We start from the raw sequence: 26029 nt of genomic DNA on the forward strand, positions 1-26029 counted from the left end.
CCCCGCCAGTTGGCAACGGGACCCCAATTTGAATATTAAAATAAATTAAAATGAATGAATTAATGACACTCAGTCGTTGTCTGATGTCCTGCTGCGATCTTCGGCCCGGTGGCCAGCACTCCAGCACCTTCAGATCCCCATCTGGGGAAACGAGGCGCCACACTGGGGTGGAGGGGGGAGAAGGTAAGTTTATCAGTGCCAGGGAGTGGGGACGGAAAATGGGGTCACGTTAACGTCAGGGGTGCAGAGGATGGTGGGAAAGGTTGGCGTTGAAAGTGTGTTTAGTTTGGGTGGGGTGGGTGGGGAAGGTCAGATGGTAAAGATAAGTGATTTGGGGGGGAAAAAAGGGCAAATAATTAATTTAATTGTTATTGGGAGGCGTGGGAGAGGAAGAGATGTATTTATTTATTTAAATTCCATTTCCCTTCAAATATTTAAATTTCCCGGTAGGGCCAACAGCCCTTTAAAAATGGCACCAGCACCTGCGCACTGGCAGCTGATGCCATTGCTGGGGAAGGACAGCCCGCCCCCTTCGCGTGATCGGGGGGGGGGGGGCAGCCCACCCAGGCTATTTAAATGAGCCGCCAGACGTTGATTGCGGTGGCTCTGCAACATGCGGCTGCCTTTTCTTTTGCCTGCTGCCGAAATTGGTGGCAAGCACATAAAATTCAGCCCAATGAGTTTATGATTTCATATTTAATCTTGCTCTCTTTAGAAATATTTTGCAGTCTCCTGCACTATACCTGATTACTATATTAACCTTCTTGAAAAGACTCCATACTTTCCGCCCTACAGAACAGTCCTTCAAAGTTTCTATTTTGTGTCTTTCACCTCCATATTTTTCAATTTCTCCTCAGTTTATCTCAATCAAGTTATCTATGACCACTTCCATTGAACTCAAACGCACCATCTTCACTCCTGACTGAGTGGCACGTGGCAATTTGATTTATCAGTTTGTCTCGATTCGCTATTCTCCATCTGCATCAATGCCCTTGGGCTTCTTTGCCACTGACAATGCACAAAAGAAATACAAAGTAATTTATTCATGTTGAAGGAAGGAGAGATACAGCAGTCCATTGCCAGCACATTTTGCACTGAATGCAAAAGGAGGCCATAACAGGTACCAGGGTAATTATGACCTTTGGCAATTGTGTAAAAAGGGGCAAAAATTGGACTGGCCATTGAAGTCAATGGAAATAAAAAGAGGAAGAGGTGTATAATGGGAAGTTGACCCAGTATCACCCAGTTAGCACTGTGGTCCAAAGTTAAAATTAGCCCTGTACCGTTTCATACATCTTCTGATTTAAGTTCTCACCTCGTTGCTTTTTCTTAAGAAAATCCGCATTTAATTATGAACGATAGCATTTACTACTACTATTAAACTTGTAATTAACAAACGAATGTTCACTGAAATCAATGAACCAGTAAAGCCAACAAACAGATGCAACAGAATAAAACAACAGCATGGAAGAAAGCAACAGTGACAGTGAAAAAAAACCCATTTCACAACACTAACAAATACAACATTAAAAAAATGCTGGTACCTAGTTTTCTCCAGAGTCATAGAGAGATATAGCACTGAAACAGAGTTAGGAGGTGATGTAGAATTTTCTAGGTGGCAGGCATTAAAAAAATTCTAAGCTGTACTTTGTTAAAAAAACAGGAAATTTCAATATGGGTCTTTCTAAATGACCCTTAAGGAAGCAGAAAAAAATTTGAAATCCATCTGAACCAAAGATGTTAATTAGCCAGGATAAAACATCAAAGCAATTGTCAAGATAATTAATGGTGGAATGAAATTAAAGAATGGCTTCAGAATATGTTTTGAATACCAGGCAGTAGAATTTCTGTGATGTTCTCCTGATAACCTGCCATAACTTTAGTGCAAGATTGATGGTGTAAATGGCCATTTACACCATTTCTCTGAGGTTCCCGAACTTAGAGGCAGGTTGGGAGAACCTTCAGGAAACCCCACCCCCAGCTATCTTAGGAAAAGCCATACATACACAATGGGTTGAATTTTCACAGCCCTTGGGAGATGGGCTGGGAGGCGGGATGGAGAGTTGGGGGGGGCCAATAAAATAGCAAGGGAAAGCGGGGGGTGGAGTGCCTGTCGCTGTCCCGACGCCTTTCGATTTTGTCAGGGGCGAGGCAGGCCAAAGACAGCTTTCCTGCCCAAAGGCAAATTGAAGCTATTAAGTGGTCAAATAATGGCCACTTAAGGGAGTCTTCCCACCACCACTGGTATTTTACCAGCAGCTGGTGGGAGTCCCGCCATAGACACCAGGTGGCCTCCTGGTGGGTAGGAGGGGCCCTCCTCTGTTGGCAATCTGTGGGTTCCTGGCAGCAAAGGCTCCCCCCTCCGCAAAGAAACCCCCACCCCCATCGCTGCGGCCTGCCAGATTAGCCCCAATGAGCTTGCCCCGCTTACCTGAGGTCTGGGGCTCCAGTGCTGCTTCTGGTCCTGGGCCTCCTATAGTACTAGCAGTGGCAACTGCTCCCAGTGGTGCTACTGGTACTGTTGAGCTTCCGGTAGCTCTTGGGGGTCCTTAAAAGGGACTGGGACCTCAACGGTTGCCAGTTGATTGGCTGCCTGTTGTGGAATTTGGCCAGGGTTCCAAAACAGAGCCGAGGCAGGGACACCCCCTACCTTCTAGACCATTACCAGGAAGCCCACCGTCAAGGTAACATCCAGCCCAATGTGTGGTATAAAATGCAGAGTTGCAGTGGGCAAGGATCAGGTTAGTAAACACTGAATTAAAAGTTCAAACATGATTTCCAGAATTCACATTTGTATCAAGTTCAATTAAAATATCATACAGCATTTTAACATGAATGAGCTGGTAATTACCATTAACAGGCACAATTACAAATTCACATATAGTTCCCAGCATGCTCATTTTCAAAAGCTTCCAAATATCTCAAAGGATTCACAATATGAAATCTGATTAAATTATAGCCACTCAGCAGATTCTAACATGTTTATGGTCATGGAGTTCAGCCAGGCTGTGAAATAAAACTCTTACTTTTAGCAGTAATGCCTTTTTCTTTTTGAGAGACAGAATCTTGTATACTTCATTTTGTGTACTTCATTACAAAAAATGACGATTGATGACCTAAGTAAACACTCAAGGCTTGCTGCTACAGTTCATGGCATCCAGTGAATCCCTGAAATGGAAGAACTAGTTTGTAACCCAGTGCTAGCCATATGTATTGCAGTCACAGTTCACAGGAATGCATCTCCAATGACCAGAAAATAAAATTGTTTGTGAAGTCCAAGTTCCTCATTCGATGCAATTAAAATTAAATTCCATTGTATTTCTGTGGTCCTATAAAAGGAAGCTTCAATTCATCCCCAGAGCTGTACAAAATTGTGCAGTCATCAGATTTAAAACAAAGGAAGCAACTTTAACTTTAAAGTCATACAGCTGGAAGAGAAACAGCCTGTATCCTTTCTCCCAAGTTCAAATGCAGCTTACACTGATGGGTTGAAAAGGTTGTTCCTCTTTGCTATTTATAGAAAGTCCAACATTAAATGGGTTTGAGCAGTTCCTGGTGGGAGGCTATGCCAAGCAGGAAACTTTGTATATGCAGGTAGTATGTCTTTAGTGAGTTAACTCACTATCAAATGCAAATTATCTAAAACTGATCCACCCATATACAAACTAAGAGTATATCAAAGTTCTGATGAAAGGTCACAGACCTGAAACGTTAACTCTGTTTGTCTCTCCACAGATGCTGCCAGACCTGCTGAGTCTTTCCAGCATTTTCTGTTTTTATTTCAGATTTCCACCATCTGCAGTATTTTGCTTGTGCACAAAGTATTACAAATATTGACAGTAGGATTCTGAGAACCTCTGTCTTCAGCCTGAAGCACCCATATAGTTCCAGGTTACTGCCTGATGAGATTAAGTTACAGTGTCGAAACTTGATTCTGCAGTTATATTGAACCTGATCTGGGGTGCTTGGTGCTGACACCAAATGCCTGAAGGATGATCCTTCGTAATACAGGGTGGGGCGCATCAACACAGCCCCAGCTACACTCTGGGTATTCAGAGGGTGCATTTCTATTTTTCCAGGGTTTCCCTGACTCTTCTGCTGAGGTTATGGCAGATGAGTGGAAATTCATCTCATCAGTATCAGCATCAAGCACTTGTAGGTCAGGCACAGCACCTCAAATCAACCAGTCACAGATTGACACTGGGAAAATCTAGGGAAAAAATTCCTTACTTGCCCACTGCTTCAGTCAAGAAATCACCTGAAGATAGCGAGCAGAAATGAAGAACATTGAAATAGAAAGGTAACTGATTTTTCCTCATTATTGTTAATAGCCAATCTGATCTCATTCCAAAATGTACATTTCTATTTGTGTACAATTTTGTACCATCTTTTCGCATTACAAACATTCAATTTGAATTACTGTGTATAACACAGGCTTACATACATATTCAAAATGTTTGTCGAATTTTACCTGGGGTCAGATGGCTGCAATATCCATGCAAGAAAATTTCCAACGTTTGGGGATTGGAAATATTGAAAAAAGGCACTAACTCATCCCTAAAGGTATGTACACAATCTAGTTATAGCAGCTTTTTCACCCCACACCAGGTTCCAATGCATGGATAGCTACTTAGCTGAAGATATGAAGAGATACACACAACTTATAAATGAAATGGCACTGTAAATGTTATACTATCATAATAATAAGTGGTATAATTACAATTCATTTTTATTATACTGATGAAGAGATTTCAAAGACTTTTACTAGTTTTTTTCAAAACATTTAAAAAATTACCATGGAGTTTCTACTTTACAAAAATAAAACAATAGTCAAACACCATTAAGGGTAGAATGACAATTCTGTTCTGTGACTTGAAACCATGTCCAGTGCTGAAGGAAAAATCCCATACACAATGAGCCAAGATGTACATTAAACCACCTAGATGCAGAGTGACAGGCAGATGATTAAAAACAGCACATATCCACAACAACAGAGAAGTTCATATCTCATGGATTATACAGCAAAAGGCCTGGGAGTAAGTCACTAATCCATTCTTATGGCCAAGACTCAAGTGCTCAAGAAAGACCAAAAAAAGTGTAATATTTAAATATGTATATAAAAATCTATTAACATAATACTGCATTAAATCTTCATTAAATAATTGCAGTTTAATTCAACTTCTTACCTCATAAGGCAGTTTTTCAAAGTAGCCATTCTTGGTGCATTCAAGCAAGGTTATTCCAGTGAATTGCCCATTGAAGAACTCTAAACTATGGTCATCCTTGTCATCATCTTCCAGATCTAACATAGATGGTTTGTGCAGGGAAAGAAGCCTGTCCCTAACACCATGTAACAGGACAGCATCTAACTCTGTATAGTAATCTAGGAGAGAACTGTTCAGTTCCAAGCGAATCAAGTTTGTCATGAAGTTAAGTTGTTTAATGCATGGTGTAAATTGGCGAGCCTGTGAGACATTCACTTTCTCAGGGTCACCTGCCCATAGTGTCTCCCATCTGTAGGCACACAAAACATTAAAAGGTGTCAGTATTAAATCAGCTTCAATCTATTAGCTGAAAGCATTTATTCATACAATATTTTCAAATTCCAGGCTTTTTGATACAACTAACTAAAATTGTGACAAAAGATGCTTTAACTGGAATCTCACAAAAATTGTGCAACAAACTGCTCAGTAATTTCCTAAGCGAACAATCCACGTGACGATGTTGTTACAGTACGATAGACTGACAGAGTGACAGGAAAGAAACAGGAGTGGTTAATGGATGTTTTTTGGGCTGCAGGAAGGTTTGTAGTGGAGTTTCCCAAGGGTCAGTGTTGGGATCCTTGCTTTTCCTGATATATATTAATGATCTAGACCTTGGTGTACAGGGCACAATTTCAAAGTTTGCAGATGATAAGAAACTTGGAAGCATTGTGAACCTTGAGGAAGATAGTGTAGAACTGCAAAAGGACATGGACAAGTTGGTGGAATGGGCAGACAGGTGGCAAATGAAGTTCAATGTGGAGAAATGTGAAGTGATACAATTTGGTAGGAAGAACATGGAGAGACAATATAAAATAAAGGGTGCAAATCTAAAAGGGGTGCAGGAGCAGAGGGACCTGGGTGTACATGTGCATAAATAATTGAAGGTGGCAGGACAGGTTGAGAATGCAGTTATTAAAGCATATAGTATCCTGGGCTTTGTTAATAGGGGCATAGAGTACAAGAGCAAGGAGGTTGTGTTGAATTTGTATAAGACACTAGTTTGGCCTCAGCTGGAGTATTGCATCCACTTCTGGGCGCCGTGCTTTAGGAAGGATGTGAAAGCGTTATACAGGGTGCAGAAAAGATTCACGAGAATGGTTCCAGGAATGAGGAACTTCAGTTATGAAGATAGACTGGATAAGGTGGGACTGTCTTCCTTGGAGAAGAGAAGGTTGGCAGGAGATTTGATAGAGGTATTCAAAATTAAGAGGGGTCTGGACAGAGTAGATAGGGAAAAACTGTTTCCACTCGTGAAAGGATCGAGAATGAGAGGGCACAGATTTAAAGTAATTGGTAAAAGAAGCAAAAGCAGCATGAGTCATAGAGATACAGCACTGAAACAGGCCCTTCGGCCCACCGAGTCTGTGCCGACCAACAACCACCCATTTATGCTAATCCTATATTAACCCCATATTCCCTACCACATCCCCACCTTCCCTCAATTCTCCTACCTACGCTAGGGGCAATTTTACAATGGCGAATTTACCTATCAACCTGCAAGTCTTTGGCTGTGGGAGAAAACCGGAGCACCCGGCGGAAACCCACGCAGTCACAGGGAGAACCTGCACACAGGCAGTACCCAGAACTGAACCCGGGTTGCTGGAGCTGTGAGGCTGCGGTGCGAACCACTGCGCCACCATGCCACCCAGTGGCACAGGAAAAACATTTTTACACAGCGAGTGGTTAATGTCTGGAATGCACTGCCTGAGAGTGTGGTGGAGGCAGGTTCAATTAAAACACTCAAAAGGGAATGAGATTGTTATATGAAAAGGAAAATGTGAAGGGTTACTGGGAGAAGGTGGAGCAATGGCACTCGGTGAAACGCTCATTCGGAGAGCCTGTGCAGACACAATGAGCCGAATGGCCTCCTTCTGCCCTGTAACACTTCTGTAAAATAAAAATCTGTAATTCTGTTCGATGGGACATCTCTGGTTTTGTAATCTAACAATTTGTTTCGAATAAAATTGCATTTATCAGCACTCCAACTTACCAAAAGTTCTCTTTCAAATCTTACCAAGAACACAGTTGCACTGTTTGTCCCTACAGGCATAGAATTCCTTTTTTATAAATATGTTATATAGAAGCCACCTACTCAGACAGCACAAAGACTCGTGCAGGAAGGAAAACTTCTTTAAAAAAATGAAAGTTATTAGACCACCAATGAGTAAATTGTATTTCTTCTAGATTATTTTTCTTCCACATGCTATGCATACCTCTTCCAAAATGCACTTTGAATTGAGGAAATATTAGAACACAGCAGACTGAACTTCACCACAAGGTAGGAAGTCCCGTCGCCTGGATCAAAAGCACATCCTGTGCCCACGCGGGCAGACAGCGGACTGCGGGGAGATTTTACTGGTGGCAGCCATTTAAGAGGCCACTGACGGAACCGACATCCATTTCAGGATGGTGGCCTGCCTCTCAGAGCTGCCAGCCCAGACAGCAGCTCGGCAGCACCACCGATAGAGGTGGCCGCTGCTAACGTTGCAGAGAGGAGGAGAGGGCGCCTCCATATTGAGGTACCCTCAAAGGGCAGGTACACAAATTTTTCAACATGCCGGGGCCAATCAAACCGGCCCCAGTGATCGGAGGGATGAACCGTCCAGCAGTTGTGTTGGTGCCGTGGGGGTGGTCATTGCCGCTGGGACACCCGTTTGTGGGCCATGGAGCGGCCAGAAAGGAAGTTCACCCACCACCACCCCACCCAACCCCCACGACCCACTGGGAGACCGCCATGGTTTACCTGGCAGTCTCCCCATGCAGCTGCAGGCTGTGCTGATGCAGGTAAAATCCTGGCATCGTGCTAAAATGGCCATTAATTGACTACTTAATAGAATTAATTGCCGCCCAGCTTTGGTTGGCAGGCGACAGCGCCGCTGTTGTTCCCGCTCCTGGATATATCCTGTGGCAGCAGGAAGACGTCGGACTTTCCTCCTAATGTCTTTCGCCGCCATTTTATGAGCCCTCCTGCCTCCCAACTCATCTCCAGAAGGCTGGTAAAATTCAGTCCCGTCTTTCACTAACATTGATCAACAGGAAAGGCAGACTCCTTGTCAACAAGATCAACAAACCTACAAGAGTTATAACTCTATAGTTTTGTTTCCTAGAACAGAAGTCATTTATTTAGCTTCCTCTTCACTATGATGGCATAACAGAATAAAAGATGCAATGGTTGATGCTAGGCTTGCTTAGTAAATTATCAATCTGTTACAGCCAGGTGAGGAAGGGGTCTCAGGTTCCCCTTTCGCCCCTTCTCTGGTTTGACTGCAACAGGGTTTATCCTTTTTTAAACATAATGATTGAACTTACCACCTCCTGTTCCTCTAATATAATTTCAAAAGAACCCGACAGTTTTTCTTGAGTTTAAACAAAAACAATGTAAGTTTATTACTCTTAACACTCTAACCTAGTTAAAATTACTAAAATACGCTACACATTCACGCAAGAGTCACACACATAAATAGATTACAGAGGGAAATCAGATTTGGTGGCTAGATTAAAGTCCAGAATAAATGGAATTTAAATACGATATCTCAGTCCCAGAGTCCTTCGTTGAAAGTGTATTCCTGAAGTCCTTGCTGGGTCATGTGCATGGTTGTGGGCTTGCTTCTCTCAGGGCTCCTGAAGGCAGAAGAGGGGTTTGATTCTTATCCCCTGGTTGCCGGCTATGGCGGTCTGTAGGCTTGAAGGGCTTTTCCAGTTGCAGCCAGGTCTTTTCTTGATCTTTACTGGAGAGAGAGAGAGAGAGACCAGCTTTGTTGATGGCTTTTCAGTTACGCCTGTCTGCTTTCTGTGTGACAAAGTTTACAGTCTCTCCAGAGCTGCGCAGGCAGTCACATGACACCATCAAGGCCCTTTGTTGTTTTAATGAGGTTTTCTGGAATCTTCTCTGAGATTCAAGGTGCTTCACCTCAAGCTGTCCAGTTACACTGGGAGGAAGAGGGCTAGCTCTTTCAAAGTCAGTGCTGATCAGGCCATTCCAGGTAATTTAATTACCGAGAGCACCCCATTGTTCTGGCTAGGTTGAATCAGACTTGTCGTCTCCAGTTTGATCTTTTGGTGTTTCGAATGTAAATTGCAGTGGCCATCTTGGCTGCCAGTTTACTTTTTAAAAAGTTACTTATAAGAATTTTCAGTAAAAGTCTAATGTAAGGTTCCAACCAATGAAATTAATATTTCCCATTTGGCATATAGGGCTTTCATGACAATATGCTATGGGAAACATTGTACTTTAACCAAAAAAATTTTTTAATGTCCCCATATTATGCCTCGTGTGATACTTTTAGTTCATCACCTCAATTTGCTAAAAACGCTACAACCGACCTGATGATGCATCAGGAACATGCTGAATCTTTTGTACTAGTGCTTGTTTCCAGAGTTTCCTTTATTTATATTTTACTACATGACATCATCATAGTCAGCTGGAAAGCGAGTGCTATGAAGCAGGTGAGAAGGACAGAGGGCATTAACATTCTCAGATTCAGTCATTAAGCACCAAAAAGAGAGAAGGTTATTTTAAGCACTCAACAGTGAGGCACACTTGAACACCATATTGCGACATGAGGTCAGCCCAAAGGGAAACCATCTCCACTGGCAACTTCATTTAGCTATTTCTAGTAGTTGTGTGGAAGTTCAGCCCTGGAATTGTGTTGCAAAGCATGCACAAAATTCCTCCCTTGACTATTTTAACTCAATTAAAATAAAGGATCTGGCTGCTCTGCTGATGAGAAAGACATGAATTTCATACAAAAAAGTTAAACATTTGTACACTCAGATCCAACAGCATAATTTCAGGGAATCTGTAGCTCTGTGATCTGCAACATTCATTCTCTCTAGTAAGGCATCTGGATAATTGCAGATGGTGCCCTTGCACGTGGCACTGGGAGCAATCCAGAGATTACAACCAGAGAGGTCCTGCTTTTTAGTCTGCTGTCTAACTCCCTGAATTCTTGATGCAAGACCTCATCCCTCGTTCTACCTATATCATTGGTACCAACATGTGCCATGACCTCTGCCTTATCACCCTCCCCCTTCAGGATGCCCTGCAGCCGTTCAGTGACATCCTGGCAGCAGGGAGGCAACACACCATCCTGGAGTCACGGTGACGGCCACAGTAGCGCCTATCTGTTCTCCTGACTATAGAATCCCCTATTACTATTGCTCTTCCTCTCTTTCCCCCTTCCGGTGCAAACAGGCTGCTTGTGGTCCCAGAAGCTTGGCTCTGTCTGCACTCCCTGGAGGAACCAGCCTCATCAGTCTCCAAAACAGAATACCGATTTGCAAGTGGGACCCCAGGGGACTCCTGAACTACCTGCCTGATTCTCTTGGACTGCCTGGTGGTCACCCATTCCCTTCCTTCAACTCCCTTCAGCTGCGGTATGACCACCTCTCTATACGTGCTATCCACGATGCTCTCAAACTCACGGATGCTCCACAGTGTTTCCAGCTGCCATTCCAACTCTGAAACCCAAGCTTCCAGGAGCTGCAGCTGGACACACTTCCTGCACACATGCTGGTCCCGGGGACTGGAAATGTTCCCGGATTCCCACATGCAGCAAGAGGAGCAAACCACGGCTTTAAGCTCTCCTGCCATGACTAAACTCTTTAAATTTAAAATTTTAGAAGACTATTATAATAAAAAAAAATCAACTAAGTCTTGCTGTAACAATGACTTACAATTCAATCTACTTTGAAAAATACCCAGCAGGACCTACCCAGTCAGCTGTGCTCTGTGGAAATTCTCGGCTCTCCTCACGCTCTTTGAGGACAGGTAGGAAATGAGAGGAGCTCCTCGCTCCCTCCTCACCGAACCCCCTCAGTCACAAAACTCCCACTTTAGCACTCTAATGCAACCCATGTCAGCACTCCAGTGCAAACGAAATCAGCACTGTAAGATAGCCCCTGAAAACTGGTTTAAGCCAATTAAGCTAATTAACAAGGTGCAACTGCAAGCAGAGCCTGAGTGAACTCTGTTTAAAGCTGGTCTAAAACTCACCTTCTCCAACCCAAACAGCAACTGTTAAGTTAATTTGCTACTTAAAAGACAGACTAGATTTTAGATACAACTAACTCTTAATTACCCTCAGTCACAAAACTCCCACTTTAACACTCTAATGCAACCCAAGTTAGCACTCCAGTGCAAACAAACCGAAACAAACAAACAGAAAATATACATATCAAACAAAAATCATAACAGAGTCAGAGAATCAGAATCATTTGCGGCATAGGAGGAGGCCATTCGGCCCATCAAGTCCATGCCAGCTCTCTGCGGAGGTATCCAGTCAGTCCCACTCACCCACTCGATCCATGTAGCCCTGCACGTCTTTGTTCTTCAAGTGCCCATCCAATTTTTTTTGAAATTATTGATCATCTCTGCTTCCACCATCCTTGTAGACAGAGAGTCCAGGTCATTACCACTAGCAGCATAAAAAAGTTCTTCCTCACATTCACCTGCATCTCTTGCCCAAAACCTTGAATTTGTGTCCCCTAGTCATTGTACCATCAGTTAATAGGAACAGTTTTTATTTTGTCTACCTTACCCAAGTTTGTCATAATCTTGTACACCTCCATCAAATCTCCCCTCAATTACCATTGTTCCAGGAAGAATAACCCCAGTTTTTCCAACCTAACCTTGTAACTAAAATCCCCCAGCCCTTGAACCATTCTGGTAAATCTCCTCTACACCCTCCGAAGGACCCGCACATCCTTCAGTGTGACCAGAAGTGGATGCCATACTCTGGTTGGGGTCTAACCAGAACTTGATAAAGGCTCAGCATAATTTCCCTGCTTTTGTACTCTATGCCGCTACATATATGAAGTCCAAGATCCGTTATGCTTTGCTAACCACTCTCTCAGTATGTCCTGCCACCTTCAAAGATCTATGCACGTGCACCCCCAGGTCCCTCTGTTCGTGTACACTCTTTAGAACTGTGCCATTAAGTTTATATTGCCTCTCCCTATCCCTTCTGCCAAAATGCATCACCTCGCACTTGTCTGTATTAGATTACATCTGCCACCTCTCTACCCATTCTGCTAGCCTATCTATGTCCTGTTGCAGATGGTTCATATCATCCTGATTGCCACTCCTCCAAAGTTGGGTATCATTGGCAAATTTTGCAATTTTACTCTGTATTCCAAGATTAAAGTCATATATGTATATCAAGAGAAGCAGTGGTCCCAGCACTGACCCTTGGGGAACACCACTATCTACCATCCTCCAGTCTGAAAAACAACCATTTACCATGACTCGCTGTTTTCTGTCCTTAAGCCAATTTTTTTTATCCAGTTGGACACTGACCCTCCTATTGAATGAGTCTCAATTTTGTTAACCAGCCTTTTATGTGGTGCTTTATCAATTTCTTTCTTAAAATCCATAAAATCCATTCACCACATTCCCTTCATCAAAAAATTCAATTAGATTAGTCAAGCATGACCTGCCTTTTACAAATCCATGCTGGCTATCCTTAATTAACTCAAACCTCTCCAAGTGCCTATTGATTTTTTTCCCCTGATTACAGTTTCTAAAAACTTACCCACCACTGAGGTTAAACTAACTGGCCTGTAGTTGCTAGGACTGTCCTTACACCCTTTCAAGAATAAAGGTGTCACATTTGCCACTCTCCAATCCTCTTGCACCTCCCCCAATAACTGGGGAAGATTGGAAGATTATGGCAAGCCCCTCTGCTAAGTCCACCCCCACTTCCTTGAGCAACTTAGGATGCAAGCCATCTGGACAAGGTGACTTATCTACCCTAAGCACAGCCAGCCTTTTCAGTACCTCCTCCCTCTCAATATTTACACTATCCATTGCCTCTACTCTTTCTGCTTCTACCAAAGATTTGTCAGATTTCTCTTCCTTGGTAAACACCAATACAGAGTACTCTAAGTATTCTAGCCTTGCCCTGTGCCTCTCACCATAACACAAAAGGGCAGGAAACGTATAAAACCTAATGCGAAGCACATCACAGAAATTATATCAGGCTATCTGGCCACTTCATACAGTCCAATATCATCAAAATCAATCTCAATTCTAACCTGACTCAATGTCCACTAATACATTCTCGTACATGCGACTGAATATCAATCAGGAGTGCAAACTTTGGTTATTTCTTTTCCCCTTATGACTCTATCCTCCTGACAGTTGCCTTAGCTGAGATGAGCTAACTAAGCAGAGTAGGGCCAAGACCTGCAACTTTTCTTGTCTGTGTGGCTCCAAACTAGCTTGCATCGGACTACTTTTCCCACTGTTTTGCAATTTGTATGGAATATATTCTCAGAATAACACCTCAAACTTCTTTTGATTTGTCAACTAGTCCAAGAGCATTGGCAGCACGGACAGAATCTTTCTCTGGATATTGCTAACAAGTATGACAGCATATCTGAATACAACTTTGTTTGAACAGATGGGGTGATAACCCTCCGAGGCAATGGAACCAATCTCACTGGTGCTAATTTAGACATATACTGTAGCACACCGAGTTCCGATGATAGGTCACAGACCGGAAACATACCTCTATTTCTCTCTCACAGATGCTGCCAAGATCTGCTGAGTATTTCCAGCATTTTCTGTATTCATTTCTGATTTCCAGCATCCACATATTTTGCTTTTGTATTCGTAGGCGGTGGCATAGTGGTATTATCACTGGACTAGTAACCAAGAGACCCAGGGTATTTCTTATCAGAGAGTAGTAGGGGCGTGGAACGCCCTGCCTGCAACAGTAGTAGACTCGCCAACTTTAAGGGCATTAAGTGGTCATTGGATAGACATATGGATGAAAATGGAATAGTGTAGGTCAGATGGTTTCACAGGTCGGCGCAACATCGAGGGCCGAAGGGCCTGTACTGTGCTGTAATGTTCTAATGTACTCGTTGCCAGAACAGTGAAGCCCATGAATCAGTATCGTTACGGTTTCTCTCCCCACCTCCCCCCCCACCACCCAAATTTCTGACCCTCTTCACCAATCTCATCTTGTTTAATTTTGATTAAATAGAAAAAAAAGGTAGCTCTTTGGTGAAATATAGGCACGATGATGCAGATACAACTTTCGCCATCTGACCCTCCCTCCCTATAGATATTCAAACCTTTGATGCATTAATGTTTGTCATGACTACTCAGCAATCTTGTATATTTGAGATTGTATGAGCTGTGTTTGCAGTTTAGGTTCATACTTAGTCTTGAATTTGCATTTCCTGACCAAAACAAGTGGATTATCTGCCATGTTTGGATAGGTTGGTCCGATGGGCCTCTACTGGGGGAGTGTTATTGTAGCTTACATAGGCAGCTTCCATAATAAATACAAAATTTATCATTTCAATGGAAATATAATAACTGAATGTATGACTTTAAAATAGGGTTTGAATTATACCTGCACCCCACCCTCTAACCCTGGATTGCCTGAAAATGGCACCTAGTCTCTTCGTAATTGACGAGTAACTACGATTCAGTTGGTGATTACAAAATTCTATCTATACATTCAATAGTATAACAATTTAGTAAGGAACAGTGGTGTCTCTTTCCAATCAGTCATTGTTGAAATGTCTTCATTACAGTTTAGAGTTCTTTTTAAATCATTTTAGAATCATTTTTTGGAGATAAAAGAATGATCGACTTTATAATTTAATAATCTTTAACTTTAAAAAAAACACAAGTAAGACAGAATCTCTATGTGGACGTATTTATTGGTAAAGAGGCCTCGGCAGTAAATTCTTCCAACAAATCCCTTAATACTGTACAACTAAATGGTGTAGAATTATTTTCTTTACACAAAGTGGCTTTTCACCTCATGCAGACAGACTGGAATTCCTGCTGCTACCAACAAACGTGGTGGACAGTTATGGTCCGTGAGACAAGAGGTGTACAAACAAAACTTCAAAACACTTCTCACAAAGGGAGTAACTGTATTCCGGTTAGATCCCATGATACAAAAGGAAAATACTGTGGATACAGGAAATCTGAAAGAACAGAAAATGCTAGAAATGCTCAGCAGGTCTGGTAGCATCTGTGGAGAAAGAAACGGTTAACATTTCAGGTCTGTGACCTTTCATCAGAACTGAAAAAAGTTAGAAATGTAATAGGTTTTGAGCAAGTGAGAGGGAAGATAGAAAGAAGAACAGAAGGGCAGGTCTGTGATAGAGTGGAGGGCAGGAGAGATTAATGACAAAGGTTTCATGGTGCAAGACCACAGGGAGTGGTAATGGGACAAGTAAAGAAACAAAAGTTGTGCCTAGAGGAGGTTTGAATGGCAGGATCGCTGCCGTCCAAACACAAATTGAAGGAGACACGAAAGAAACAAGAGAAAAAAAAACAAACGCAGACTAGATGACCACTTTGTGAAACACCTCCATTCAGTCTGCAGGCGTGGTTTCGAACTTCCAGTTGCCTGTCATTTTAATTCTCCACCTTGCTCCCACTCTGACCCCTGGTTCTGGACTCCCCCACCATCGGGAACATCCTCCCTGCAATAAACTTAAGTGAAATATACTATGGCCAGAGGAGGCATTTTGCAAGGCTCAGGCAATTAATTGCCTGCAGTTGTGGCTTCTGCTCCCATGAGACAAGATGTCCTGTTTCCCAAGAGCTGCTGGCCAATCAGAGAACTGGCAGTTCTTCAGTCCCAGTAGCGCCACCAGGACTGTTGACCACTGCTGGAACTGCAGCAGGCCCCAGACCCAGTCAGCGTGGAGCCAGAGGAAAAGGTAAGTGGGGTCAGTACTCACTGGAGCAAATCAGCCAGGCTCCAGCGAGGGGAAGGTTGTCGATCGAGGGGGAGGGGGGCGTGTTCAAGCAGATGCAGTCAGTGCCACTGGATGGGTTCCTCCATGGGCACAGGGTGCCAGATCAGGAGGGCACCCCCCGCCCTCCTCCCCACAGCTCACAAGGTGGCCAAGTATTACTGGGCGGCCTCCCCAGGCGACATGCCCATCCACCGCTGGTAAAATACCAGTGGCAGCGGGAAGTGGCCATTAATTGGCCTAAGGACGGGCAGACCACCTGCCCCCTCCCCCATCTCCGGTAGAATACTAGCGTGTGCAAGTAGGCGACAGGCATGGCATGTCACACCCCCCCACCCCCGCTTCAACACTTATTGAACAACTGTTCTGTTGTCTGTAGCTTACCAGTAATTTCAAACCCTATTTTGGTTGATAGTGGATGATGGGTGAGCCTGAATTTGGTATCTTGGAAATCTCATCAGAATTAAGGTGCCTGTTTTTGCTTGCTTTGGCCTAGTGCTTTTAAGACATTTTAGCTCTATGTTTTACCTGATGCTCTGACCAAGATGGATATCAATTGCCAGGTTAAATTTGAAAAAGGTGAAGGAGATTAGTGGCATGTAGCCTTGAATCAAAGTTCTGAAATCCAGTAACAAATGTACTGTAGGATTTCTTTGTGAACTGGATTTACTATCGTGGAATTTTATACTGGAGGTTGGTAGGCTACAGTTGTTTGTAGAGTATTCTCCTTGAGATAGAATTATAGTATAGGAAGGAATAACCATAAGCGATTAATAAGTAAAATTTCTTACATGAGCATGAGTTCAGTAAAGAGACTAAACATCACTGAGATCTAGGGCCATCCACCACCATTCTCCGCCTGGCTAAACTTGTTCTCACAGTGAACCACTTCTCCTTCAACTCCACTCACTTCCTCCAAAAGGTGTTGCAATGCGTACCTGCTTGGGTCTTAGCTATGTCTGCTTTTTTATGGGATATGTGCAACATTCCTTATTTCAGTCCTACTCAGGCCCCCTCCCTCACCTCTTTCTGCGGTACATTTATGACTGCATCAGCGTTGTTTCCTGCCCTTGCCCTGAACTGGAAAATTTCATTGACCTTGATTCCAATTTCCACCCTTCTCTCACCTTCACATGGTCCATCTCTGACTCTTCCTTGAGTTCTTAAGACTATCCCCAGAAATGGAGACAATCAACAAATATTCACTATAAGCCCACTGACTCCCAGGCTACCTGGACTACACTTCCTACACCCTGCTTCCTGTAAGGACACAGCACACGGGAACCATGGGGCTTCACAGCCTCATCCAGTAAAAGGAGGCAGCAAGCAAGAGGAAGCTCAGTGCTGGCTCTCTCCAGCAGCCATTGAAAGCCAGCAAGACAGAACAGGGAGGGTGGAGCAGTGAGAGCAGCTGCAAATGAAGCCAGTTCTAAGGCCTCCTGCTTCATGGGGGTCAAGATGGACATGAATGGTACGCCTCCACCGGTCTTCATCCTTTCCTTGAGGTTATGGGCTGTCTTCTCCTGCAAGCAGAGAGAAGAACACTATTAGTCTCCTCAAGGAGAGGATGCTGGTGGCATCCCAGTGGTCCATGATGGGGGCACACAAATGCTTCCTGCAAGCAGCCACTCTCCAGGGACCTTGTGGGGGTCAGCAATCACAGACAGGTGCCTCTCACCAAGATGTAGTCATGCCTCTGACTGGATATACTACTGTCTGATCCCTTTGCCAACGACTGGGTGGCCACTCTGTCTCCACCAAATTCACCCTCTCTCACTGTCACATCTAAGTTCCAAAGGGAAAAGAAGTAAGGAGTACTCACCTTGGCAGATCGAATAAGGTCACTGATGTGCCTGCGGCACTGGATCAAGGGGAGGCTGGTGGAGGCCCCACGGCTGCTGACCTCCTCTGCAATCTTCCTCTGGACTTGCTTTGTCAGTCAAGCCGGTCTCCTCCTCCCATTCCTGGGGAAAAGGACCTCTCGTCTTGCCTTTGCAAACTGGAGGAAAGCCTGCAGGGAAGCATCGGTGAACCGTGGGACCACCCAGCATCTTCCTTCGGCCATTCTGGCCGCACGTTTGCTTAAACTTCTCAGGTTTTCAGGCAGTCCCCGTTACATGCAGTGCCTGCAGCCCTTTAAAGATGGCGCCAGCACCTGCCGCAGCCTCACCTGATGCCGCGTCCGCACTTTCAGAGGTCAGCTCCCGCACCTCCCCACTGTTAACTAGCCAGTCGCCAGAAGATTACATGTGGCCGGCCGAGCCCACCCAAACGGAAAAAAAAGTGTTGTGGGCAAATATTGCACACAATTAAAACGCATGTTAGTTTAAATAATCAACAAGTTTCACAACTTCTAAAGTTACCTTTACCTAATTTCTGATGGAGGAGTCTGGGAGTAAGGATTTGCTGAGCAAGCCAAGATCCTAACAATGGCCCCAGGGTGATACGTTTCCAATACATCAATAGCTGTTGGGTACACGGGCTCCTCAAATACCAGTTCGACATATTCCTGGCTATTAAAACTTCGGGGAGTCCTTCTGAATGGCGGAGGTGAACTTGGGCATTTTTCCCACCACCTCCCATACGTCCGAAACACAGCAGTCTGTGTGAAATCGCCGGAACTTGGGTAAACGTTGGGTAGTCCAGACAAATTCCACATAGTGTACGATAAGCTGTTCTCACTGCCATATTGAGAACTGAAGTCCACCACTTCTTTGGCATACTGCACCACTTCAACACTGAGAGGTAGGATGCGGTTGCTCGACTCAATAGCTCGTCGACTGTTCATTATTTCTCCTCTTGTACCAGATCTGGCTCTACGTCGCAGGCAAATGTAGTAAAACATGCTCAAAAATGTTAACATGGGATACATTGAGGTTAGTTTGGGTGCTCCCAGCACGACAGATGCCTTATTTTTCTTCAGCACTGTGTTTTATTTCTTCATTCAGATTAATGAAGCTCAGCCCTGTATGTATGAAGCAGAAAAAAGGCTGTCAGGATGGCAATCAAAAGTTAAAATTCATCTTCCTCTTTAAGAATATTCAGAAAAATATACAAGATTAATTGTTTAGTTAACTTAAACACTCAGAACATCACAATGAGATAACTCGTTTTTCACCTGAGTCACTGACCATGCATATTTTGTCCTGCATATTTTCTAAATAGCTTTATGGAAAAACAACATCCCAGAAACTTGACCCGTCACTGATCTTCTCACTGTTTGGCAAAGGTCTAGGGACAGAGTTTTCACTTTGTTCACAATTGGCAAAATTGTGCTCGTTTTCTGAAGTGAAGTTATGGTTCATCCTTCGATACAAACTCATTCGTGTAATCACAAATGTAAAATCTTCCATGAACGAGCACAGTTGAGTAACTTTTTTCCTTTAATATATTAAAGAGTATTAAGACTGATGCCAATCTGAGAGCTGCAGTTGTGCAGAGTTAGGTGATCACAGGGAGTATTATTTTCACAAATATATCTGAACAACATAAAATAAACAGGTTTGGGAAATTGTACAGAGACAATGCTTGGGTTTTCTTCTCCCGAAGTCCAGAATCTTCTGAACATCTGTTTTAGTAATTACTTAATCTTTGCAATGCTACACGAGGGTCACATGGGTTACCAACAGTAACTAACTACGTGCAATTTGAAAGCTCTATGCACATTATATTTAGAGCACACTCTAGAAGCCACTGAATTACACATTTGTGAACTGCAATAAAAGAGAAAAACAACTAATAAAACCTTTTAGTGTTAAATGCAGAACTGGCCAGTTAGATACTGAACAACCTGTTAATTTTTGCACAATTATGAAGAAAGTAAGTTTCTTAGATCACATTTACATTGAAATTTTTTTTTATTGTTAATCATTCCCCTTAGAAGGTAAAAATTTTAATATGACCAAGGTTTTTGTTATTTACTAAGGTTTAACTACCAATAAACACAAAAATAAACAAATTAGACACAAGGAAGCTACAAAATCAAGAATCACTGGCACTATGATTTATTATAGGGCATAAAATATAATGGTCAATGTGATCACATTTAGCATGGATCATATTTCATCATTGCTGAAGACAGGAGCTTTTAACATGGAAGAACATTGCTTTGAGTCATAAGAATTCCCACTGATTTGTAGAAAGTGGTATAATTAGTATTCCATTACTCTTTTCAAGGATTATCCCTTGAATTATCCTTAAAATTCCCTCTTGCACAGCATGTCAGAAAGTGCATGTTTTTTTTATCCTTTCAAGTGAAACACATTGTTGAGCAACCACAACAAGCTCAAGCCCGATATCGACTTTTGTCCTACACAAAATGTTAATGATGTATCAAAAAGGGGTAGGCTGGTTGAGCCTCATGATCTTACCATGTTCAAAATTAAAACAAAATAAAGCATAACCCTTGATTTGATTTTGCCACAATAAATATTTAAATCAAATGCAAATAAATTTAACGTAGAGACAGATAATATACTCAAAGATACTTTTTCTATGATTCTGTTAAAGGCACGTTTCAGCAATGATTTCTCTGCATGAACAATAAGTGCTTGTACAATAGAACCCCAATAGTATCCTAACTGATACTACCTGTTTGCAAGGTAGTTTTGCTTTTTAGTCTTGTCGCATCAGTCTATCCGCAGTATTTTCTTTTCAAAAGCAGTTTAATACTTATTAAGAGTACAGTCGCCTAGTGGTTATGGTATTAGTCAAGCAACCCACAAGATTTGTGAGTTCAAATCTTACAATAACAAGCCATGAAATTAAATTCAAGAAATCTGGTAATTTGTGACCTGGCACCAGGAAAATAACTACAAAAACTGCAGGATTGTCATAAAAACCAAGTAGAAACATAGGAACAGAAGTAGGCCATTTAGCCTGTCGAGCCTGCTCCGCCATTCAATTAGATCATGGCTGATCATCTACCTCAACGATACTTTCCCGCGGTATCTCCATATCCCTTGATGTCTTTAGTCTCCAGAAATCTATCGATTTCTGTTTTGAACATGCTCAATGATTGAGCTTCCACAACCCTCTGGGGTAAAGAATTCCAAAGATTCACCACCCTCTAAGTGAAGAAATTCCTCCTCATCTCTAAGGGCCTGCCCCTTAGTCTGAGACTAAGTCCCCTGGTTCTAGACTCACCAGCCAGGGGAAACATCCTATCTGCGTCCACTCTGTCACGCCTTGTAACAATTTTGTATGGCTCAATGAGATCACCTCTCATTCTTCAAAACGCTAAAAAATACAGGCCCAGTTTCCTCAGTCTCTCCTCATAAGACAATCCTGCCATCCCAGGGATTAGTCTGGTGAACCTCATTTGCACTCTTAGTTCAATAATGTCCTTTAGAGAAGGAGGCCTGCTACTCATACCCAGTCTATCCTACTTACGACTTCAAATACACGATGTGGTTGACTCTTGGTGCCCTAAGAGCAAATAGGAATGGGCAATAATGTCTTGCCAGTATTGTCCACATCCCAAGATCAAATTTTAAAAAAATTAGCATACACACATAAAGCAGAAGGCAAAGTGCATTTAGTAGAGTCATGGAAAGAATTAAAGGTTCAAGGAAGTAAGGAAGTTATGTTGAACCTTAATAAAACACTGGTTTGCCCTATCTGGAGTATTGTGTCCACTTTTGAGTATTGCACTTTCAGAAGGATGTGAAGGCTTTAGAGAGGGTGCAGAGATTTACGAGAATGATTCCAGGGATTTCAGTTACTTGGGTAGACTGGAGAAGCTGGTGCTGTTCTCCTTAGAGAAGGTTTAGAGGAGATTTGACAGAAGTGTTCAAAATCATGAAGGGCCTAGACAGAGTAGACAAATGGAGAGAAATTATTCCCCTTGGTGGAAGGGTTGAAAGCCAGAGGACACTGATTTCAGGTGATTGGCAAAAGAACCAACAGCGACATGAGGAAAAACTTTCTTTACACAGCAACTGTTTAGGATCTGGAATGCACTGCCTGAGGGATTGGTGGAAGCAGATTCAATTGTGGGTTCAAAAACGGAATTGGATAAGCACCTAAAGAGAGAAAATTTGCAGGGCTATAGGGAAAGGGCAGGAGAGTGGAACTAGCCGAGTTGCTCTTGCAGAAAGCCATCATGGAGATGTTAGGCCAAATGACCTTCTTCTGTGCTGTAAACATTCTATGATTCTATAACGTAAGTTTAAAAAATGCATACGGTCATGCAGGCCCCCACCTGCCAAGAATGAGGCATATTAATTTTGTCATATGAACATTGATTTTAAACTTGCCGGGAAGGAGCAGGCCTGTTACAAGTGCTGTGAGACGCTTAGCTGAAAAACATTTGCATACTAACAGACAGTGCTTGTGGAGACAAAAGGACCATTCCCTGACACATTCAACACACAATGGATTTTGATCACCAGACGTTGAAGGTGTAAAGAAGAGCATTCCAAAAGACTGCTAAGATGATACAATCCACAAAAGCCAGGACTGATCACATCACTAACTGGCTGGTCCAGGGTTTTCTGAACTAGACACAGAGTTTTTGAACTCAGAAAGACTGTTTGCTCCTGGAGTGAGAAGACCTCTCCTGTCTGCTCCCATCTCTTTCTCACAAGCCTCTGGACCCACTGAGGACACATGAACCACAAGAGAGAAAAGTCTCCTATGTCAAACAAGGTTTAAGAAGAATACTGGGCCCCAACAAAAAGCAAGACCTACGTACGATCAAGGACTCTACAGAGAGCTCGAAGAACAGTAACTAAAACCATCTTCAGATATTGCCTCAAACTTTTCCACTTTATTTCTTCTGCTCTTTTCTGTCTCTGTCTGCATGTGTGTATCGTGTATGCCTACTAGCGTGGGCTCGACGCATATCCGTAGGCATTCACCAAATTAGAGTTTAAGCTTAATAAAGTTCAACCTTTTTTCTTTAAACCTAAGAAAACCTGTTTGGCTAATTTCTTTGCCTTATAATTGGAAGTTAGTGAACAAGGATTCACTAAGGGGGGGCTAAAAAACGGTGTATTTAAAATTAAACCCTGTTATGGTAAGACTAGGTGACAGCTGAGAGGGAACCCGAGATCCCTTTCTCACCTGGTCGTTAACAATACACAAATTTTAAAGTAGATCGATTTATAATGATCATACCCTTGAAAATTTGAATTACTGAATTTTCCTCTGGAATTAGAAGGATAGAATACTTCTGCCATAAATAAAATTATGGTCACCTGGAGTAAATATTAAAACTATAATTTAATCATAGGTAGCTGATGATATAAGTCACAAGAACAAAGCTCAGGTGTTTTACTGACATCATCTGAACCCAGACATTAAATTATGACCTTACATAAACTGTTTATAATCTGTACTTTTTCTAAAATAGAACAACTCCGAAGAGTGTGGAAGAACATAGAAACCTACAGGTTCAAATACGTAATTCTCTGAAAGTGCAGGTGGAGATAGTAAACGTCATAAAAAATGCCAACAGCATTTGAGTTTTATAAATTGGCCACAGAGTAAAATGAGTAAAGAAGTAATAAATAATTTGTACAAAACATTGGTTAGGCCACATTAGAGTAGTGACCAGTTTGGGTGACCTTTTATAGAAAGCACATTAAAGCCATAGAGAGTATTCAGTATAGATTTACCAAGCTGATGCCAGGAATGGGAAACTACAGTTATAAAGAGACGCTTGAGATACTGGGACTATTTATAGTGAAGCATAGAGGTTATGATGAAATTTAACACAGTTTGTTTTGATGCAGTGAATAGAAAAAGACTGGTTTTAATGTCAGTGATGAGAGGTCATCATTTTCAAATTATGACAGAGGCAAGGACAGAGTTTACCAGAAATGTCCTAAACAAAATTGTTGGAGCATGAAATGTTTTGCCACAGGGAGTTTGAGGCAGAAATCATCACATCTTGTAAGGAAAGATTGGATAAATATTTAAAGCAGATGCATACACATGGTTACTGCGAAAGAGCAGGATAGTGAGATTAGCAAAAATCTGGAAAAACGAGAATGGGCTAAATGATCTCCTTCAATGCTATAAACCTTTACAGTTCCAAATGAAAAATGATCCTGAAATTAAAAGAAGTGCTGAAACTACTGAAAAATTGTAAAGCAAATAACAACATTTTTCCATCAGTATGACATATTACAGTATCACAATAATCAAGCAGTTTAAATCAGAACTTCATCAGTACTAAGAAGCATTGGAGTGTCAGCCTGTACTTTGTACTCAAGTCCTGGAATGTGACTTAAACCCACAGCCTTCTGACTCAGAGGCGAGTCCTACCAACTGACACACACCTGCTGAGTATAATTATTGACCAAACATTATTAACACAGCTTCAATTATAATACATAAATATTGTCTTAAAACACCAAATATCTCCAGATTGACAAATATCCGAGTAACTTTAATTTACAATATACTAGCGTTTAAACATGAAAATAACTTGTCGAATGGGGAAATAATAAAAGCTAACTTTAAATCACCTGACTTACATCGCGAGTAGAAGTAAAGTGCACTTGTCACGATCATACGTTGACATTAAACCTGGTGTTATACTTCACAGTGCCACCTCAAGAGCGGAGGTGTGGCCGCTGAGTGGCTTCTCTAGTTTTTGCCACTTTTGCGGCAGAACTAGAGCCTTGAGGCTGTTTATAAAGGACATTAAACAGCTGACTTTTTTTTTACTTTGGCAAATCGGTAGGACTCCCTGAAAAATGAAGTCTTTTCAAAATCCAATGGCGGTGGCTTTTTTTAATCTATTGCCGATGATCGTGATGCTACTTACTGCACAGGAATTGTGCAGGAGCTGACGCTTTAGAATGCAGAGACTGTGAGGACAATCGTTGTGTGGAATGTCGGCCTCGCTCTTTGATACACGGCCATTGTTGCAAACAATCTAGAAAAGGAACGCGGAGTTCCAAACTCCAGCTGCATCCACTAACCTGTCTGCCCGCCTCCCCCCGCAGCTTCAGCTCCCAAACATATTCTCAAGAAAGCAGCCAGGCTTTGGGGGCCTTTCGGGGTACGCTACAAATACAGCAGATTCCCCCCTCCCAAAACAGATGCGCCTTCTTTGTACCTGTCGCTCAGCATTACAGACGCTGTGCATCTGCGTGCAGAGCAGATGATGTGTTTATTAAGCAAGTTATATCCATGTTTTATTCAATCACAAGACTTGCTGCTTTTTTTTTGCTTTCTGCTCCCTCCGTAATGTAAACATGTCACCTACATCCGGGAACTCCGTGCAACAACGGCGAAGGATGGCGGGAGTTGAAGTCTTGGCCATGCACAGAGTGGAAGGGGAGCTGCAGTTGAAAGCTGGGCATTTTCTTTGTGTGTGTGAGAGTCTGTTCTTTTGAACATGTATATCAAAAGAACGTCAATTTGCAAAGATTTGTCTTTTAGCCCACCTTTTTTAAAGAGGTTCTTGAGCTGCTGTGACGATGGACGTGATGATAAGGAAGGTTTTTGGTGTAGTATGTAATAAATCGCATGGAAAAAGTCCCCAGCCCATTTTATTTTATTCTTTCAAAATGATAACTCCACCAGCAAACAGGTACCCAAACCTAATAACACATCTTCCAGCTAACTGCTACACGCCAGAGAATTCACTCGTATGGACTGTCCAGAAATTTCGAAAAAGTAGAGCAAAAGCTCAAAGTTCTGATGAGCAGGTATTAGGTATTTAGCTTCTGAATGAATATTAATCAACAGTGAAGAAAATGCCAGAACTTAGGCTGTGATCCCACCAGATCATGCTAGTTAGGGTTGCCAACCCATCCTTATTTTCAAATCCCTCCATGGCCTCACTCAAGGATAGGCACCAACATGTTGCACCAAGGACATTTAACAAAACATTTGACTGATTAATCTGTATATAAAGTATATAGCCAATCTAATGCCATCAAAACACAGTCCAATGTGAAACACATTTCTTCCGATAAGTAAAATAGCTAACATACAAATATCAAAAGCAGCACAACTGTATTAGCTAGCGAGCAAGTAACATTTTTTTTAAATTCATTCATGGGATGTGGGCAACG

General features: G+C 42.4%; 1 protein-coding gene across 4 annotated transcripts in view; it reads right to left on the reverse strand.

Annotated features, from left to right (window-relative positions):
• The window catches only part of fbxl4 (F-box and leucine-rich repeat protein 4), a 134011-nt gene extending 108794 nt beyond the window's left edge, over positions 1 to 25217 (reverse strand). Inside the window, exons 1-3 of one of the 4 annotated variants that reach the window (XM_068025930.1) lie at positions 25066 to 25217; positions 18365 to 18960; positions 5187 to 5514 (exon numbers count right to left, since the gene is read on the reverse strand). In XM_068025930.1, the coding sequence (XP_067882031.1) occupies positions 5187 to 5514; positions 18365 to 18867 (831 nt within the window). In that variant the 5' untranslated portion in view covers positions 18868 to 18960; positions 25066 to 25217. The other 3 variants (XM_068025942.1, XM_068025931.1, XM_068025936.1) reach the window with 3 other exon arrangements.
• Positions 25218 to 26029: the final 812 nt, after the last annotated feature.

This window comes from Heterodontus francisci, chromosome 3 (assembly GCF_036365525.1).
Source record: "Heterodontus francisci isolate sHetFra1 chromosome 3, sHetFra1.hap1, whole genome shotgun sequence".
Classification (NCBI taxonomy): Eukaryota; Metazoa; Chordata; class Chondrichthyes; order Heterodontiformes; family Heterodontidae; genus Heterodontus; species Heterodontus francisci.